The 20,391-nt window shown below is 40.3% G+C and overlaps 2 protein-coding genes across 3 annotated transcripts in view; both read right to left on the bottom strand.

The window, feature by feature from the left end:
- Nucleotides 1-20,391, bottom strand: part of ddx4 (DEAD (Asp-Glu-Ala-Asp) box polypeptide 4) — a 198,065-nt gene that overhangs the window by 57,456 nt on the left and 120,218 nt on the right. The window lies entirely within an intron of this gene.
- On the bottom strand, nucleotides 9,636-19,013 carry atp1b1b (ATPase Na+/K+ transporting subunit beta 1b). The gene is made up of 6 exons (XM_067583121.1): nucleotides 18,784-19,013; nucleotides 15,417-15,545; nucleotides 12,632-12,787; nucleotides 12,134-12,318; nucleotides 11,475-11,558; nucleotides 9,636-11,306 (listed from the first exon to the last, which is right to left on the bottom strand). Exons 1-6 carry the CDS (start codon nucleotides 18,872-18,874, stop codon nucleotides 11,046-11,048), a joined length of 906 nt encoding a protein of 301 aa, XP_067439222.1. The 5' UTR covers nucleotides 18,875-19,013; the 3' UTR covers nucleotides 9,636-11,045.

A 20,391-nucleotide genomic window follows, 5' to 3' on the forward strand; every position in this document is an offset into this window, starting at 1 on the left:
CACTGATATATTATACAACATTTTAAGAATTAAATGCTAACCTATGTATGTGCCCTGCAAAGAGCAGATGTCCATTAGGTTATTTTACAGATCTCAGGGGTTGTCCAGTGTTATATTCATGGAAGTTTCATTGACTGTAAAGAAACAAACAAAACTTGATTTTAACTTTCTATTATCTCTCTGCTCTGTAACCTGTAAACATTTTGAAGTAATAATGATACAATACATCCTTTATTGTTTGTAATTGACAAATATTCTTGCAGAAAAAAGACAGTGAGTAGGTACTCCTTGTACCTAGTTCAATTGTTCTTTGTATCCAGCACTTATCCCAGTGATGTTTTGTGGATGTGCACACAACTACTCTGTTTCCCCTCAGTGACGATGCATCAGACAGTGCAGCTGCAGTGAAGCTCTCATCTCATCTCATCTCATCTCAGTGCCTGTCTATCTGCCAGGACTAAACATGCAGTGGTACCACTTGTATGTACAAGATAGCACAGAGACAAATGAAAAAGAACCCACTAATACAAATCTGCTGTACCCAAGCTCCTACACAAATGGAATTAATGAAGGACACGGGAGTTTTATAGGGGTTGATACATTCTGTAGATTATGAAGTGCATGAAAACATCATGATAAGCATATATCAACTTTGGGTTTCTAAAGATGCTTCTTCAGTGTATGCTTACGCCAGCCCCTTCATGACAGTATCAAGGAATTCATCAATGGCAACCAGTCATATAGATGCAGTGGAACCCACTGGGCTGGACTTCTTCTGTCTGACCTGATGGTCTTTTTACTCGTTTGAGTGTGAGTGTGTGTATTACACATGCAACAGATCTGTGTGTTTGTCTGGCTCCGCACAGACTCGTGTCTCAGCCCATTTTACATCCCAATACCTGGTATTATAAGAAAAAAAAAGTCTTATGTCCAACTAGCCGCCCCTATTAACTGTGTTTACATCCCCACCCAGTTCTTGAGAGCTGGATGGAACAAACAACATCCTGAAGATTTTCTCAGAGCCTTACCAGTAGTGGAGCTAAACATATTAAGTTTTTCTAAGGGTGTCACAGAAGGAAAAGTCATGTCATTCAAATCTAAAAGGTTTATTCTCCTGAGGGCATCTTAGTTCAGGAAATTTCATGGAGACTTACCTACATACAGACTTTATTCACCTCTTTTCTCGTCCTTTCTCTCTCTCATTTACTTTTTTTTAGAATTTACACATCTTGCCACCAAAACTGTAAACCTGTTGACTCTCATTGCTCACATGAGTATATTATGTTTGATGTAAGACATTTCCACTGCTCTGGCATTATTTATTTCATTATTTTATTTTTAATGTAAATTTTAATTTTGTCTTGTTTTTGTTGGCTTTTTTTGTGGGAGGTTATTCTGAACGGTTTTTAAGTATTAAGAGAGGGCATACAGCCTGACCTTTAGTTGAGTTTATGTTGAATATGCCACAGTGTTACTCACCTCAAAGGTTCTCTTTTGTAATTTGACACACTGGTGTGTATACAAGGCTACAGGATGGAGGACCCAAATGCAGACACTGGGTCAGAACAGGGAGATGAAAGACTTTACCAGAAGGACGTTCAAAGAAACAGGCTTACAGAGGGGCAAGATGGACAGGCAGGTCATAAACAGTCAGCAGGTAGCAGAAAACAGAAAGATGGCAATGGGTACAGAATCAGGAATCAGGTTTCAGGAGCAGGAACAGTATCAGGTTTAGGTGGCTGAAACGCAAAGGCACCCAGCAACACAATGACGATCTGGCAAAGGGAAAGGGCTGGAGAGCTGGTTACATACTGAGGGACTGATGGAATAATGAGAGGCAGGTGTGTGGGCAGGTGGGGATGGAAATTAGTACAGCAGGTGAGCAGGTGGATGTGGGAGTCAAGTGACCGTAATTGGTGGGAAAGTCCGAGGGCATCTGGTGGACAGGTGGTGAATGGCAGGTCTGGATTGATGCAGCCCTTGTGACAGGACTCTCATAAAACTGGGGGACATAAGAGACACATTATAAAAACAATCTGTGCAGCAGAGGTCAAAGTATCCTGACTTTTAGTCACTAGTATGGATTAAACTTATTGACTGTATATAAATATGGACGACGCGTCTCCACCTCCTACCGCTATGCAAAAGTAAAGCCAAAACATCTCCTTTCCAGGAGCTGCCATCTTGCTTGTGTGATGTCATTTGGAGCCAGAGTCTGTGCAGTAGAGTCGGGAGGGCTGAAGGGGTGTGTCCCACGGGCCGTCATCCCGCTGCCTGACGGAGGTTTTAGAGCAGCTGTCACAGCTGTCAATCATGACGTCACACCCCCTCTTTATATCGTCAAGTAGCTAATAAAAAACAAACTTATCAGAAAGACGAGCACTTGGACATACATCAACATGATAGGAACTGCCTAAAATGACAGAAACCGTCTTTGGGAAAAAAATTATTTGACTTGTACTTTATTTGACGAGGGGGCGGGATTCATGAGCTATACTGCAGTCAGCCACCGGGGGGAGATTGAGATGTTTTGGCTTCACCTTTGGGGAGCTGACATGACGACCATCTTTATATACAGTCGATGATTAAGCTCCAAAAACACTGGATCCTACTTTTCCCATAATGCAGTTCAACAGCATCTTTTCATCAAACCCTCCCATCCCTGTCATTCACACCTCTAGTTCTAGTTCACACTTCTGGTTTGTACCTCAGTTTCTCTCGTATAAATTTGTAGTCTAAGCTCAAGCTGAGATAACCCTGATGACATCACTATGACGTCATGAGGGTTATTTTCTCAGACTCCTCTTTGAGTACTAACCATGACAAGTAAACTTATCTTGATGCTTAACATGAGTGAAATACCTCTTTAACTGCCGTTAGGGTTCATTCTTATAACTGTCTTGTTTATTGCCAACAGCCTTTTGTCATGATTAATAGATGGATAATTGCTTGAACATATTGACACTTGCAATAAAATTGATCTGGATTTTAATTTTTCACACTTGCAAAAACTATTATCTCTGGAAAACTAAGTGCTGCGTTAAACTATGTGTTACACAAAACACAACAACCTTTAATCATTTGTATCATGTACCATGTTAGTAAAAATAGTAATAAATTACTGAAAGTACAGACTTCATAGTGTGTTGACCAATCAGAAGCAGGGCTCTGGACCAATCAGTTCCAGTTTGTCACATGAACACAATTCATCTCAGTCTTCTGGAGAACCAACAGAAAATGATGTCTGATGATGTTGGGTATGTGTGAACATGGACTTATTTCCACACTCATCAGTGTGAACACCAGCAAACCAAACTGGTGGAGACTTGTCATTAGTGGGATTCAATGCTGCCTCTGGAAACCAGCACATGAGGGGAAAGAAGTCAACTGCTGATTAATGACAGAATGGCATATGTGTCATGACGTGTCATCATAGAGTGCCTTTATATTTACATTTTCTGAATATAGCATCAATGTTCCATAACACATAAACACATGAGCTTCCCAGATGAATCCACAGAGAATTATTACCAACTCTACAGTTCTGCAGAGCTTTTTAACCCCTCATTGTTTTGGTTTTCTGGCATGTCAAACTCTCACCTCAAATTCTCATCAACCTAGTTTCAGCTGTTTTTAGTAAAAAAAAAAAAAAAAGCTGTGATGAACTGTCATAGAGACTTTTGTGTCCTCGCAGAGCACACACACACACGCACACACTCTTCCTCAACTGTGATTGGCACCTTGCTTGTTTATTTATGGTTATTTATTTAAAACCGTTATTTATATCCTGGTATAACATGCTGCTACACTTTGGTGCAATATCTATACATTGACGATGCAATGTATGTTTTTCTTAAATGTGCAATATCTCCTTCCAACTGCTGCTCCAGCACTTCATTAGAAGTGTGGTAAATATTTTTTGTATATAATGTAAATCTCTATCTGGCCTTTGCTACTCTTAAAATTTAACTTAATTTATTGTAAATTTATTTTACAAAATTGTACACCTGAGTGAGTGAACCACACAATAATTACCATGTGCATGTACCTTGGGCCTGTGCAAATGGCAATAAAGTCTCTTGAATCTGAATCTTGAATCTACTGTATTTGGTTTATCTTGTAATACATGTAATACACATGTTTCAGCCCTGAGAATAGTCAACTGCAAATTAAAGAGACAGTAGACAGACAGAGACGTGTCTGGGTACAAACACTCTACTGTTGACAAACACTTTAGTGTGATGAGGAAGTTGATTACTTGTAAGTTGTGGTTTATGTCTTTAGGAGAAAGTTTTATATTTGCAGGAATATCTGAATGACTCTTTTCACTTCTCCTCTTCATCTGATTCCCATCATAGCTAAGGCATACGCCTTTAAATGGAGTGTGATGAAATCAATCCATCACATGTGGCTGGACTCTGTGCACAGTGTGGACAGGATGAATTATCCATAAGAGCAGACTGGGCCAGCGGGTTCCCAGGGGGTCAAAGGTGGTTGTAATGATGAAGTCGTTCTTCATGTCCTCCTTAACTGTTTTCCTCAATGTTCAGTGGAGACACAGTGTCTTGACAGTGTGATGCTATCGCACTACTCCTTCACTGTTATCTGAGGCCCAGTGCAGAGTCTCCCTAACTGTCTTTCTCTCTGTCCTCACTGTCTTCATCTGAAGTTTAAGTTTTCAACTTCAGACAGCATTCATCAGTGTGGAAGGATCTCTCAGCTTTCTTGCACGGTATATATGAAACAATAACATGTAATTGTGGATTTTGTCTTTTCAGTTACCTGCTTTATGGCAAATATCCATGCGGGTCAGGCTCCAGTGGTGGAAGAAGTAATCTTTTACCTGAGTAAAAGTACCAATACAGAAATGTAAAAATACTCCATTACAAGTCAAAGTCCTGCATGAAAAAAACCTACTTAAGCAAAAGTACATAAATATTATGAGCTTGATGAAGTTAAAGTATTGCAGTAAAAGTACATAAGTATTATGAGCTTGATGTAGTTAAAGTATTGCAGTAAAAGTAGTGGTTTGGTCCCTCTGACTGATATATTATTATATATGACATCATTAGATTAATGGGAGAGGAAAGAAGAAAAAACAAAGTTCTGATACACAAATCTGTTTTCAGTTTTTGGACTTTTTCTCTAATCTTTGGTTTTTGCTGAAATATTGGATCATTTGAACATTTATTGAAATGAAAACATGTGAGAAGTTTAGAGAGAAAAATCACTATTTGGTGGAGCTGTTAACAACTCATAGACATGTGAAATGTGACCCCGACTACACACTGCTTTTTGTAAGATGTCAAAAGCCAAAAAGGTTGGAAACCACTGGTTTCATCTTTTACAATGTGTTGTATTTTAAAAGCTTGTTATATTATCCATTGTGTCAAATCTTCATCTGAAAAGTAACTAAAGCTGTCAAATAAATGTCGTGGAGTAGAACGTACAATATTTCACTCTGAAATGTAGTGGTGGAAGTATAAAGTAGCATCATATGGAAATACTAATGTACAATACAAATATTCAAAATTGAACTAAAGTACTTGAGTAAATGTACTTAATTACTTTCCACCACTGTCAGGCTCATGGACGGTTGGAGACTTCTATAGGTATATCCTTATATCCTTTGCTCCCATGAGATTTTAACAGCACACATATGCCTAAGACTCAAAATAACAAAATAACAAATTTATCCACCATTGATTGGTTTCTACATTTCACATGTGAATCTAATATTTCAGCGTACTTTTCTCCCTTCATTCTTAAATTATTATTGGTGCTACTATCTCCTCTCTTTATAAAGACTTTAAAGAGCTGAGCATGGCTAAACTATTCAGAAATGTTGGCTGGATATATTGGCGTTTCATCATTATTGTTGGTGGAGTTTTTTAGAAGGTAGGTATGGACTAAAATGGATGGATTTATTTGTGGGTGCTGTAATCTGTTTTACTGTGTGCTTATTAACATATGGATGATAAATTATGACATCCATAAAACTAAAAGCAAAAAAGCAAACCCCAGGTCATGTTTCAACCAATACCCCAACAAACAGAAAATGGGGTTGAAAACACAACCTCCATGGTAACAGTCATACACAAAACCTGGTTTATTGAGCAGCTGCTGATTGGCTTGCTGTCTGCCTACTTGGCTGTCTCTGTTGGCCCCTGTAGCTCCAGGTGACTTAATACCTGCTCTCTGGTGATAGGATCCTTATCCAGCCCGCCATGAGACAACATCCCTCTGTTAGCTACTACACAGTTTCTACCTCCTGTAATTACAGAGCCATGTGTCTGCAACTGATCCAGCAGCTTCCCCCTGGCCTGCAGACTGAGAACTGAATGAGTGAATGGTAACAGAAATCATCCAGTCACACTGCTCCTCCTCCTGAGCCAACAACAGCTCATTCATTCATCTCTCAAGTAAAGTAAGAAAAGAGTGAGGGGTTGTATGAGGCTTCAGCAGTCTGAGTTAGTCATATCAAGTGGATATCTGCCACATTTACAGTCTTTTTAGCATTAAATTTCCTCTTTGTGTTTCCTCGGACAGTGTTTCCCTGTTGAGCTGTGGTGGAAGTATAGTAACAGAAAGAGGGACTTTGGCACTAAAAAGACTGTAACTTTGAAAGATATCTACTTGATTTGAGTCATTTGGACGCTGAAGCTTCATATTAGCTTCAGGCAAACTTTTAAATACATGTTTGCACAGGAGGACTGTGGATTTTGTCCCATTATGAAGGGATCTTCTAATGGTCAGTATGAACAAGAGGAATGATTACAGAAAGAAAAACATGTTTCAATGTCCATTTGGGCTCCTGACTGTTGCTTTAAGACAGACTTGGAAAAACTGTGAATGTATGACAACTGTCACATAAACAATATAAAATAGTTTTTTAACTTACCATTGTCCCAGAGACACTGAAGTAGCCAGATGAAAAACTAAAAAAGTGAACGAGTAATAGATGTCATTCAAATGAGTGCCAGTACCATAAGCTTCTCCTGTATCATCCTGCATGTATCAACACTATATGGCCAAAAATATATGGACACCAAAAATATTACAGTCATGTTATAATTGAGCGTGTCATTCTGATACCACAGGCAGTAATCTGCTAGAACAGCCTCCACTCTTCTGGTTTCAGGCTTTCCACCAGATGTTGGAATCTGGCTGTAGGGATTCACTCCCATTCAACCACATGAGCAATAATGAGGTCCAACTCTGGTGATGGGTGATAAGATCTGGCTCATAGCCGGTGTTCCAGTTCATTCCAAAGCTGTTGGATGAGGTCAGAGCTCTTTGAAGGCTTTTGCATACTGACTTAAGTTTTTGATTTAGACAGCCTTCCTGTACTCCCTCTGTTAATCAATTGCACGCTGCCTAAAACTTGACTTTAGCGTAGGAGTGACACAGAGAGTGCCTATCTATGTTAGCTCTGTGATGGTTGGAGATCTGCCAGGGTACCTCCTAGCGCAGGTCTTTGGCCATCATGAAAACTCAACATTCTCAAATGACCGTGACTGGGTGTTGAATCTATGATTTGCAGTCCACCTTACATATAATTTGAATGGTTACAAAACTCTACATTTTTACTAGAATTTAGTTTAAAAGCCCCTCTCCGCTCATAAAATGTTTTTTTTCTTCTTGTTCCTACAGTTGGATATTTGGGCTTCACTGTGCAGAATAACTTATGTTCAAAGTTTGTTTTCACATTCATCTGCTGAAAGTGGAAAGTTTCCCTGTGATCATTGAAAATGTGGAGCTATACGAGCATGACACAACTACTTTTGAAGCCAATCCTGGTTTAGTGTGCAATTTACATAAGTGTGATGTGGAAACTTGAAGCATCCAGTGCACATAGAAGGAGACATCATGTGTCCAGCAGTTAAGTAACTTCTGAGATGAAATATATTTACATATTTATATCTGGAATTTTTAATGAGGGAGAAGGAGTACATGCCATTTTAAGGATTTTAATGTGATTTTAATGTGTGACGTAATTAGATTTTTTTTTGTGGAAAAACCATATTAGACACACATTGTTCCAAGCAGAGTAATGCATGTCATGTTTATTAGATTTAACAATCTAATAAACATGAGGAACAGATGTTTAGTCAGCCAATAAAAACACAATCACACAACCATACTAACACGTATGGCTTGATCAGATTTGTCTGTGAAGATTCTCAGTAACCCAGATAACAGGATATCTTGCTATAACTGTAACTGTACCTGCCACTGAAGCAGCCAAAAAGTCCACTTACTTTTGACTTTGAGTACATGTGGTTACTGTTTATGAAATTATGCTCGTTTAATGTTACTGAATGAGCCAGAGGTGCTTAGTGAGTTTGTCCTATAGTTTGCTAGTCATTTTTAAAGTCGTGTGCTCTTTAAGACAGTTGCAGCCAGTGGAAGGTTTAGTGTTCCAGTTTGGAGCTAATCAAGTTTAAATCCAAGTTTTTCCAGTTGGTTCAGATCTGGAATTAACACAGTCCAGTGATTTTCATGTTTTGTTTTTCCCAAACTCCAGCCCATTCAAGTTCCATTTCAGCAGTAGTGAAAAGTACCTTCAGTACAATTTCATGGTACTTGTACTTTACTTTAGTATTTCCATGTGATGCTACGTTATACTTCCACTCCACTACATTTCAGAGGGAAATACTGTACTTTCTACTCCACTACATTTATTTGACAGCTTTAGTTACTTTTCAGATGAAGATTTGACACAATGGATAATATAACAAGCTTTTAAAATACAACACATTGTTAAAGATGAAACCAGTGGTTTCCAACCTTTTTGGCTTTTTTACAAAAAGCAGTGTGTAGTCGGGGTCACATTTCACATGTCTATGAGTTGTTAACAGCTCCACCAAATAGTGATTTTTCTCTCTAAACTTCTCACATGCTTTCATTTCAATAAATGTTCAAATGATCCAATATTTCAGCAAAAATCAAAGATTAGAGAAAAAGTCCAAAAACTGAAAACAGATTTGTGTATCAGAACTTTGTTTTTTCTTCTTTCCTCTCCCATTAATCATCTCACGACCCCTCAGATTTATCTGGTGACCCTTTGGAGGGGCCTGACCCCTTGGTTGGGAACCACTGGACTAAACTAGCTAACTGTATATAAAGTAGTGTAAACTAGCTCCACCTCCAGCAGCTACAACAGTAAAATGCTGCTCTAACACTGATGCTTCAGTATTAATAATCTAATGATGTCATATATAATAATATATCAGTCAGAGGGACCAAACCACTACTTTTACTGCAATACTTTAACTACATCAAGCTCATAATACTTATGTAAAAGTACATAAGTATTATGTAGGATTTTCATACAGGACTTTAACTTGTAATGGAATATTTCTACAGTGCTGTATTGGTACTTTTACTTAAGTAAAGGATCTGAATACTTCTTCCACTACTGACTTTGTAGAGCATATATTTACACTCAGACCTGAGGCACTTCAATACAATAGCAGACAGTAGCTATAGTGCACTATACAATAGTGAGTCATTTCAGACACAGGCTAAAGAACCCTGCAGAATCCTGGATAAACACATTTCATAACACATACTGTAGTTCAGGTGTATTATTGTGAAATTTCACAATATGAAAGACAAAGAACACACAAGAGAAAGGTCCATTATGATTTTATTTGTTTCTCTTTGATTAAATGACAAAGGTGGATGAGCTGATGGGAGGTTGACGGATGTTTAAGTTCAAGTTGAGTGATTTACATCAACATGAGATCCTATGGAATATTGCCAACATCATTAGTCATCTAAAGCCACTGAGCTCTCTGAGAACTCTTATCTTTTTTTTGAAATGCATGAACATCAAGTCAATGTGGAATTAAACTGTCTGTTACCTATTCACTCTACACCTAACTACATTCATGGCCAAAACACAAATCAAGTTAACCACTGAAAGGTTGCCAAGGCGAGACATTGACTTTAGCACTTAACATGATGAAATCCTAAAAACGAGTACTGCATTGCTTCTGATAAAGACTCTCTTCAGCTCGTCACTTTGGTATTGCATTTATACATTACAATATTCTGCAAAGAAACAAAATGTACAACTGCATAAATATAAAATTCTTCCACCATGTTTAATGGTAAAAACATTCAGAGAGTTACACCACAGTGCTGTGATGAATCCAGAAAAAAAAAAAAAAAAAAAAAAAAAAAAAATCTTTAAAAACGAGTTAGCACCGTCACCCTTACACAAGGCCAAAGTGTCTAACAGGCTGGACACACAACTCTACATTCAAGGCAAAATCAAAAGTAAAAGGCATGAAACCAAGTAATAAAACCCCTTCAAACATTTAAGTGATTTAACAAAGCACAAAAAGGAAAGAGGAAAAGTAAAAAGTCTCCCGTGATCAGATGTAAAAGACAAATAAAAAGAGGAAAGAAGTTCCCTGGAGTGCAGCCTTTTTATTACACAGATCAGCAGAGTGTAACCATGTCAAACTATTTCAAATCAGTAAGTGTGAGTGTGTGTGTGTTTATGCCCAACACACACGTGCCTACAACTGCTAAAGCTTGCTCACATTAGAAAATGAGGAACAGCATGGTTTGGAAGGACCAGGTTTTGCGACTACTGCACACTCCAAAAATATATACTGAAACCACACGAGGCAGCGATATGCAGAGGGGACAACGGAGCTTGCACGCGTCAGAGATGGAATTACACTTTACAGTCATCAATGAACAATGTCCCATGGCTTGTGGAAAAGTCTTCATTTACAGCAGAATAAATATTTTTTTATTAGGCCCATTGCTACTTTTCCTCTAAATTACATTCTAACGCTAGACAGAAGTGTAGAAGCTAGTGATGAAAGCAGACAGATTACACATCTGTCCCTTATCAGGTTTTTTGTTTAATTTATTCATTCATTCAAGACTAGTTGTGATTGACTTAACCGCTAAAGCCTACCCCCCCCACTTATCTCCTACGTTATATTGGTATTCGTTAAGGACAAAAAGGGGGTAGAAGGGAGGAGGGGCGGTCAGGGAAAGTGCTACGGTCCTGATGACGGTCATAAACTGTTAACCTGGATCTTGACGTCAAAGCGTCCCTGGTAGCGGTCCTTCTCGCTGTAGTTGATGTTGTCTCCGAACACTTTGCATTCGATGCGCAGTTCAGTGTTCAGGGTCAGGTTGGTGAACTGCAGCGCCACCAGCGGCTGCAGGTACTGAGGGTGGAGCAGCTTGCCGTAGTAGGGGTAATACTGCAGGGGGAAGCCACCGCCAAAGCCGTAGTACTTAATCTCACCAATCTTACCAGCATCCTCCTCTTTCTGCAGAAATGAATAGAGACGAATGTATCAAGTACAAAACTCATTTTTAGATCTGAGCATGTTTGTTATATGGAGAATATATTTTGAGAACACAAAGGAAAGTGCACATGACATTTGTAATGAGGTCCAAAGTAAAAAAAAACAAAAAACAAAAAAATTTGCATGTACCTTGCTGGTGCAGAAGATGGGGATCACATTGGGCTGCACCTTGGGATGAGCCTCTTCAGGGATACTTTCATTAGAGGTAGGAGGCTGAACAAAGAACACAAGTTAAGAGGTGGACTGGGCCTTGTATTCAAACACAAATCCTTAAAAAAGGTTCAGCGTGTAGAATTTAGTGGCATCTAGCAGAAATGGAATATAGTAATCATAAATATGTTTTAATTAGTGTATAATCCTATAAAAATAAGAATCGTTGCGTTTTTGTTATCTTAGAATGAGCCTTTTATATCTCATAGAGAGCGGGTCCTCTTCCATGGAGGCCGCCATGTTGCACCGCCATGTTTCTACATGGCAGAACAGACAAACTAAACACTGTCACTAGAGAGCCTTTAGTATTTTTCGGGAGTTTTGCGGCCACCCTAGGTTCTCCTACATGCTTGGAAGGGGAGGGGGAGGGGTATTCTGCAACCTCACTGCCAGATGCCACTAAATCTTACACACTGGTCCTTTAAAGGCCTTGCAGGGACACGTAAGCTAACATGTAGCCGTTCTTATGGTTCTGGTTTCGGCTTGTGGTGATGCATTTTGGTTTGCTTGAATTCTTTGTGTGAAAAGAATCCGAACCAAGAGGAAAACACATGATAAATGCTATAAAGATTAATTACCCTTGGATAGAAGTTGACAATCCTGTTGAGCTTTACAATCAGGCAGGGCTTGCCCTCCTTGAAACCAAACTCGCGGTCGTTGAGGCCGGAGCAAGGTCCCAGCAGGGCCCTGGGGAAACGGCAGGCCTTCCTGATGCCCACGTCACTCTCCAAGTCACCCCTGTTCTTGTACTCGGCGGGTTCATCTGGAGAGGAAGTGCACATTAACGCAGGTCGGGATTCAACATTTACAGTGTCTGATCACCTGTCACACATGGAAGCTTCTCTTACCACTGATGTGTGTTTATGCAAAATTCCAAGTAGGCCAGTGTTCTTATTCTTTTTAATATCAGGTTTAGATTCAAGATGTTTGCAATGTTACCGCAATACCAATTTCATGTTTTACTCTGTAGCATCATACAACTTCATTGAAGTGTTGAAGCTCTGTCTGCGTTTGGAAGCAGCTGTTCAACTCTGGAACTTTCGACAGGGAAGAAGAGCCAATGAAATGAAACCTACCTCCACAGTCCTCAAATTTCATCTGGTCCCGCTGGATTTCATCGTCATACTTGGCTAGGAAATCCTTCAAGGCTTTGGTGTAAGGCAGGAAGGTCTCCATGTCATTGAGGCTGAAGGACACTTCACCTTTGTCTGGTTGTGGGGTGTGTGTAAGGCCTGCAGAGACGACAGGTCAGTTGCTTGTTATCAACAGTGATGCTTCATTATTCATGTTCTCTGTCCAGTTACAGTCCAACACGCCTGCTGAGCAGCTCTGTTAACTGCCCGCATGTCAACTCTCATGTTTTACATTTTAGTGCCTTTGATCATCATCATCATCATCATTATCATCATCAGTGATGTGAAAACTGCACACAGTCAAAGAAATAAAAAAAAAAAGAAAATAGTGAATAAATGAACTCTTGAATAAGAGCAGAAAAGTCACACATGCTTTCAAAGAGTGAAAATGTGACATTTGAGTCTCAAAGTTACGACACATTTAGAGACACCATGTTCCTGACTGTGTGGGAAATGAACATTTTTGCAAATCTGTGCAGATTCAGATAAGAAGTTCAATATCAGTTTCATGTCTGTATGTCCAGGATACAGATAATGTTTCCTCCTGCTTCCAGTCTTTGTGCTAAGGTCTGCTGAATATGGTCTGGACCTTCAGCATCTCTGAACTGAACACACCGATGAAACTGATAGAGCTCCTGTGACTCTGGGAAAAAAACAACAACAACTGAGTGGTTCTTAAATTTCAGACCGGTCCTATAACTAAGACACATCAGACAGCTCATTTAAATCCTGATCTGTGTTGCTTTTACTTCATCTATTAGCTGAATGTTTAAAACACTGTGTCAACACCAGTCAGCTGACCAGAGATCAGATCACTCATCATTAGATTTCCTCGACTCAACTCAATGTGGATGACCTCAGATGACACAGTGCTCAGATACACCTCTTATTTCACCCTTACTGGTGTTGTGGTGAACTGTGAGACACACTCGCAGACTGCTACCGGCTTCCTTCCTGTTCAGATCTGTATACTGCACATGCTCAGTTTGGCCTGGTAAACTCCAGCCGACCTTCCCCACTACGGAAGGCAGGCTGTGGTGTGTTTGTGGGGGGGGAGGCTGCTGGCAGTGCAGGTAGTGCACTGGGACCACGATATGTGGATATATCAAGTGTTGCATTTCCAAAACAATATGCAGCCATGTTATCTGAGGCCACGCTGAGCACATGTACCAGCAACTCATAAAGCAGATTTTTGGAGAGCCATGTTTATGTATTTGTGTGTGTGCTTGGGCTGAAACAAATAATTCATTTCATTATCAGTTGATCTTTAAAATTATTTCTTGATTAATCAATGTATTGTTTTGTCTATAAAATGTCAGAAAATAGTGAGAATTAGTCAGAATTTCCCAAAGTCTGAGACGACAACTTCAAATCTTTTGTTTTGTCTGGTCTGACCAACAGACCCACAGATATTGATCTTTTGATCATGTATTTGTCCTGTATTGTATGTAAGAAAAGCAGCAAATCCTCACTAGAACCAGCAAAGGTTTGGCATTTTTACTTAAAGAGTGTGTAGGATTTAGAGGGATCTATTGGCAGAAATGGAATATAATATTCATAATAATGTTTTCATTAGTGTATTGCCTGAAAATAAGACTTGTGTTTTCGTTAGCTTAAAATGAGACCTTTATATCTACATAGGGAGCGGGTCCTCTTCCATGGAGCCTGCCATGTTGCACCGCCATGTTTCTACAGTAGCCCAGAACAGACAAACCAAACACTGGCTCTAGAGAGGACCTTTCACGTTTTTACGTTAAGGTAGCCACCATAGGTTCTCCTACACATTTGAAAGGGGAGGGTGAGGGGAGGGTATTCAGTTGGTTGCAATCTGCAACTTCACAGCTAGATGACACTAAATACTACACTCTGGTCCTTAAAGAAAAACAAACAAACAAACAAAACAAACAAACATCTCCCGGTTTCTCATTCCAGAGAATCAGAATCAGTGACACTGTGGCATGTTAACACCGTATCCTGGTTCATGATTGCTGTCTGTGCAGGTGTCTCTTTGCATCAAGTCTCCTTTGTCAAAGGTAGAGATAAAAGATAAAAAAATGTCAACATCATCTTCACGCTAAAGTGAAAGTTAATTAAAATCACTCGTCTGTTTATCACTGCTGATCAGATGGAGCAGTTACGTCCTGCAGAGCTCAGGCAGACAGAAACCAACAGAAGTTTATCCTCACCTGCTAAACTAACTCATCTAAAAAGAGAAATAACAGCAGCAGGATGTACACACATGACCATGTCAGCATCACATCTTCATGTTATGTTGTTCACTAATCAGGCCATGTTTTAATAGTATAGTAGCATGACTGAATTATTTAACTCATATCCCATAATCTGACTTTGCATGTGTGTCATTTTGTATATTTGTTGCCAAAGACAGATATGACATCCCAGAACAGGCCTTGTTTAGAACTCACTATCACACATAATAATACAGTCACTTCACCACAGTGCTTTAAACACGTCTTCATCCTGAGCCTGTCATGCAAAACTATGTGACTCATGTCAACAAGGTTACTGATAAGGCAGCCTAAGATCCACAGAATAAACACCAAGATGTTTATTATTATTATCATTATTATTAATCATCATCTTCATAATATCATGACCCCATTTACTACTTTATCTGTATAATTTGACTATCACTCTCCAGTGTCTTTCTTCTGTTCTGTGTGCATGCTGGTATCCTAACAGACAGGAAGTGGGTGTCAGTTCTTACCAGGGGGTGCAACTCTGTCCTGCCAGGTGGGTTTGTAGTTGCTGAGGGTGAGCAGCATGGCTTGTATGGTGCCGATGAAGATCCCAGCCAGGCAGCCGTAGAAAATGATGTAGAATACTATAATTTTGACTGCGGAGGAGAAAAAAAAAAAAGGGTCACTACAGCTGTACAGTCAGAGATGGAAGGTCAAGGCTGGGCTATATGCCTGAAATCAGTATGCAAAAGTCACAGAAAATAAACCATTTGATATTCAATGCTATGAACTGAATCTCACTGGTATAAATTGCATCAAATAAAACTCCTATGTTGAAAGCCTTCTTTTGTTCTTTAAGATCTCACTTAGCTTGGTACCATTAAAACAATAAAACAGCGTGATCATAATAGCATAGCACTAAAAAAGCAGATAAGCGATAACATTATCAATATAATCTCTAGAGTGCACAGTGCGTGAATCATTTGTTTTCAGTGTTAAGAGCTGTCAAAACGGCTCTGCAGCAGAGCAAAGATTGAGGCATTCATACTGTAACGGGTCAACTTTACAAGACCAACATTACTGTTGGGCAACAGCGAGGTAACTGATAAAACTGTTCCCGACACATAGCGTCTAGAAAAAGACAGTCAGCACGTTAGACTTTTACTATCATGTTTCTTTTTGTTGTACAACACTGAATCACAGTAGATGTCATTGGCATTTTTTACACTGTTGAGCAAATAAATGTGTTAATGTCGAATGGAAACAAATATATAGTATAATATATATAAATAGTCTAGACATCAGTCAGTTGTTTTAGAAGTCACATTAAATGTTGCAGATCAGCTTTGTGTAATTAAGGTGTGACAGCTGAGTTTGTGAGTCCAGTGTCTGAGTGAGTGGAGCACTAGTGAGAGAGGTCACCAAGAAGCCTGTGGACACTCTGCAAGAGCTCCACGACTCCATGACTGAGAGGTGAGACCACTACTGTTCTAACAGGAGAACGCTACTGGTAAGAAGAAGAACCTCATGACATCTCAGCAAGTAGGAGACTGAGACAAAGTGGCAGAACATTTTATGTTCTTATTAGATCATAAATAATTACATTTTGGCCATTGAGCTAGAGCTATGATTGGTTTATGCTAAACGTCAGACATCAGGGGAAACACACCATCCCCAACAGGATGCATCCTGGTGAAAGCATCATGCTGTGGGGATGGTGCTCTGAGAGGTGGAGGGGGACAAAAGAATGCAGAAAAAAAAAAATACATGGATGAATCCTGGGAGGAACTACTAAAGTACTCCTGCAGCACTAACCCAAGCATGGAGCCGGAGCTTCCACAGAACAGTAAGTCAGTTCAGACCTCAATCCAATCCAGAATTTGTAGCAGAACAAAAAAAGCTATTCACTCACTGTCCTCATGTAAAATGACAGAGCTGTAGTGACAAATGAAATAAAGAACTGCAGTGTGCGGATGTGCATAGCTGACAGTTCTATCTTCAAGGTGAGACCTGCTGCAGACGCTTACTCTATTAAATATGACTTTTTAGCAGGTTCATACTTTTCAACCAGTCATTTTACATTTGTACTTAATAAACGACTCCTTCCCCTCTCTGTCCTTTCTGTTAACCAGAACAATCATGTTCAATGTCACAAACTCCAATGACATTTCATTCAATGGATCAAACACTTTGATACCGGTACTAATGCCACAATGACATTTTAATACATCATGTTGTTGAATATTAATACATTTTTCAAAAGTCATCCATATCATCTCAAACCTCTTCTACAGTGTTTCTTACCGCCACTTCAGCTCTACTGACATCTGACACACATACATCATAACAGGATGTGAGGAACTACAAAGCCAGCTTTCATACATAAAATACAACAGTGGCAGCCATTGTCTTTACAGATTTACAGGAATTCAACTGTGAAGCCTGTGCAAGTTAGTAATTATTCATGGCACTGTAGGGTCCTCACTGTAATCAATTTCTAGCATGAAGGCACTGTAGAATTAAAGGTAACCAAGCATTAAAAATCCATTACCTGTACCCCAAAGCAATATATAAAGCTCGTCTGACGTCAGCCTTGCAGATAGCAAGCTATACATTCATCCTGTCTGTCCTTTTTGCTGCATGAAGCAATGTCAAAAGGTCACAACAGCCTGAACCCATTAATAAATGACACATTACTTGAGCTTGTTAGACACAAAGACATACGATCAAAGTTTGTGTCCTCTGGTCATTGTACGCCTCACATTCCTAGATATCTAACAGCTTATCTCAACTGGAGATGAGCCACTGCATAAGGACAATTTACATTCCGCTCCTTGTATTCTGGCAAGTAAAACTGCAGAAACGAGGAAAAACTGATTTATTGTGGTTCTAACTCATTCGTTATGTGTTCCCTGACATCCCAGATGTCCTTTCATCACAACCTTCAACACTGAACTGCGCATGGCACACTTCCCAAATGCATCAGCATTTTTAGATGACCTCAGAAGGACAAATATGAGCCCCTGAGCTGCACACATCAGCCTCACTCCGCTGGAGCTCCTGCAGCAGCCGGGCTGTGTGTCGGTGTCCTCAGCACTGATCTAAGCTCAGCAGACTTGTCACTGCAATAGTATTTCTACCCAGGTGTTCGAGTCTAAATAAGACTGAGGAGCTGTGTGACATTGAGAGGAGGCACAAGGACATGCGCACTGCCGCTGCCAGAGAAACAGGAGAAGAAAGGTCGAACAAGTTAATCAGTTGTATTGTTCGTTAGATTACAGTGACATCTGATCACAGGAACCTGACACGGATCGATAGTCCTCTCTCCATTTCCGAGCAGGCCATATCACCTTGACTCACCTTGGACTATGATGCATTTTTAACCCTTTGAGTACCCATTCCTAAACTGCTAAAAGACAACTTGACGTTTCCCCCAACAACAAACAGCCAGTGTGTCTGGAGGTACAATCATCGGCTCGCTTTCCGCCGCCTGTACCGCACACCGCACCGCACTGCGCCGCGCCGCAGCGGCGGCTGCGCTCCTCTGAATGCACAGTGAGAACTTAGAATTCCACTACTACAATTAACAAAACCACACATACCATGCCTTTGTTTTACCGTCACGAAGCATTTTTCTCAAACTAAACCCAACTCGCGTGGGAGGCTGTGCGTTTCCGAGGTCAGGTTGGGGGCATGGGAATAAAGTCAAACTTGGGAGATATATTAATTGAAATGACGCAATGATGAGTCGTGCCGGCTGCTCATGGATGCAGCAGTCGAATCAAACAGGTGGTATGAAACACGAGGCAACCGGCGCGCGCTCATACAACGAGCGCGCGCTTACCATATTACCATTTTACCACGAACACCCGGGCAATTAACGACCATACTTACACCAGCTGCCTCCTGTGCGTCCGAGCACCTCTCCTTTCTCCGAATCCCACAGAAGCTTCTTCCATCCGCCGTCATCTTTATTTGAAGGCATTTTTGATTTAGTCCCGGTAAAGGTGTTCCGTTAGTGCTTCAGCGGACTCCTCCGTGTAGTAGCCAAACACTGAGCCGTCGCAGAGGCACCCAGCTCGGTCCGCAGGAATGCTCCCCAATATAAACCGTTTGTCGTCGACTCCGCCCGAAACTCTCCACAAGTTACCTTGCAGGAGGGAGGAGCAGTACGGGCCAATTACGGAGCGGACAAGCCATGCGTTGCTCTGACGTCAGGAAGACGGACAGACTGCCTATAGAGACGGACATTCAGCATAATACATACTGTATCTGGGCTGAGCTTTGCAGATATGTCTGTGTAGGTAGAAAGTTATTAATTGTCCTCAGGTACTATAGTAGAGCCCAGACCTCTGTCCGCCCTGACCTCCAGAGTTTTAACAGAATCACAATTCAAAACAGTATTCTAAGTAGTCTCAAAATATGTCACACATGATTCAAATACATAGTGTATACATATACAGTACATATCTATCTATCTACCTATCCATTCCAGGACTGCATTAATTACATTTACGACACAAATAACAAACAGTGGATCTGTGGTGTGTCTCTGGGTGTCAGGAGCAGTTGCTCGCTTTGCACAGTTCATAATCCAGTCTTGATCTAGCCTGATATAGATCCATTTGATAACAATGAATCTTGCATGTCAGTCAGGAGTTAGAAATTTTGGGGCCCCTGACAAAAATACTCAACAGCTCTCACACAGTAAATATTTATCCAGCAGTGAGCCTCCAGAATCACTCACACCCCCCCAAACCTCCATTGAGCCACCACACCTCCATTCCTCATCCCCGATTCCCCGACAGCACCCGTGGGTACATGAGTATTTCTAGTGATCTATCAGCCACTTGTCATGAATACTGAGTGCAGATAAGTACACTGACACCAGCCTGAGTTATTCCAGGAATACATGCATCTCCTGGGTTTTTACAGTGTCACGGGGCACAGAGGGACATAAGCCAGTCAAACTTTTCCTGTGGAACCTGGTGTCTGTCAGTTAGAGGCATTTCCGGGACAGTTCCCTGAGGTGAAACAGGGAGGTTTCAACTTTATAACAACATTACAGTACACATTATATCTAAGTTTCAACTTCAGTGTCACACCGGTAGAAACTGGATGGTAGGTTTTGGACTTCAGTCCAGATTTGTCCTTATCTTACAAACTTCAATCTAGAGTAGGATGTAGTGAGATTACATATCTACTTGCCTTGATGCCACCGTTGCTGTGTTTGATAAGATGACTAATTGAGAAAAAGTAAATAGCATACATCCTGCTGGTTATCAACCTTTTTAGGTGATGGTTTACATCTTTTTTGGTTTGAAAGAGCAGGAGAGCTACTGTAAATCTGAGTTTTTCTTTTTCAGGTCTATTGGATCTTCATGTGTAGCTAAAGACTTGTAATTCAGCATGACTGTTCAGGTTTAGTCACTGCATGCCAACAATTACAAGATACACACACAGAATGGCAGATTACAGTGCACCAACCTACAATTCTGAATG

Source organism: Thunnus thynnus, chromosome 24 (genome assembly GCF_963924715.1).
Source record: "Thunnus thynnus chromosome 24, fThuThy2.1, whole genome shotgun sequence".
In the NCBI taxonomy this organism is placed as follows: domain Eukaryota; kingdom Metazoa; phylum Chordata; class Actinopteri; order Scombriformes; family Scombridae; genus Thunnus; species Thunnus thynnus.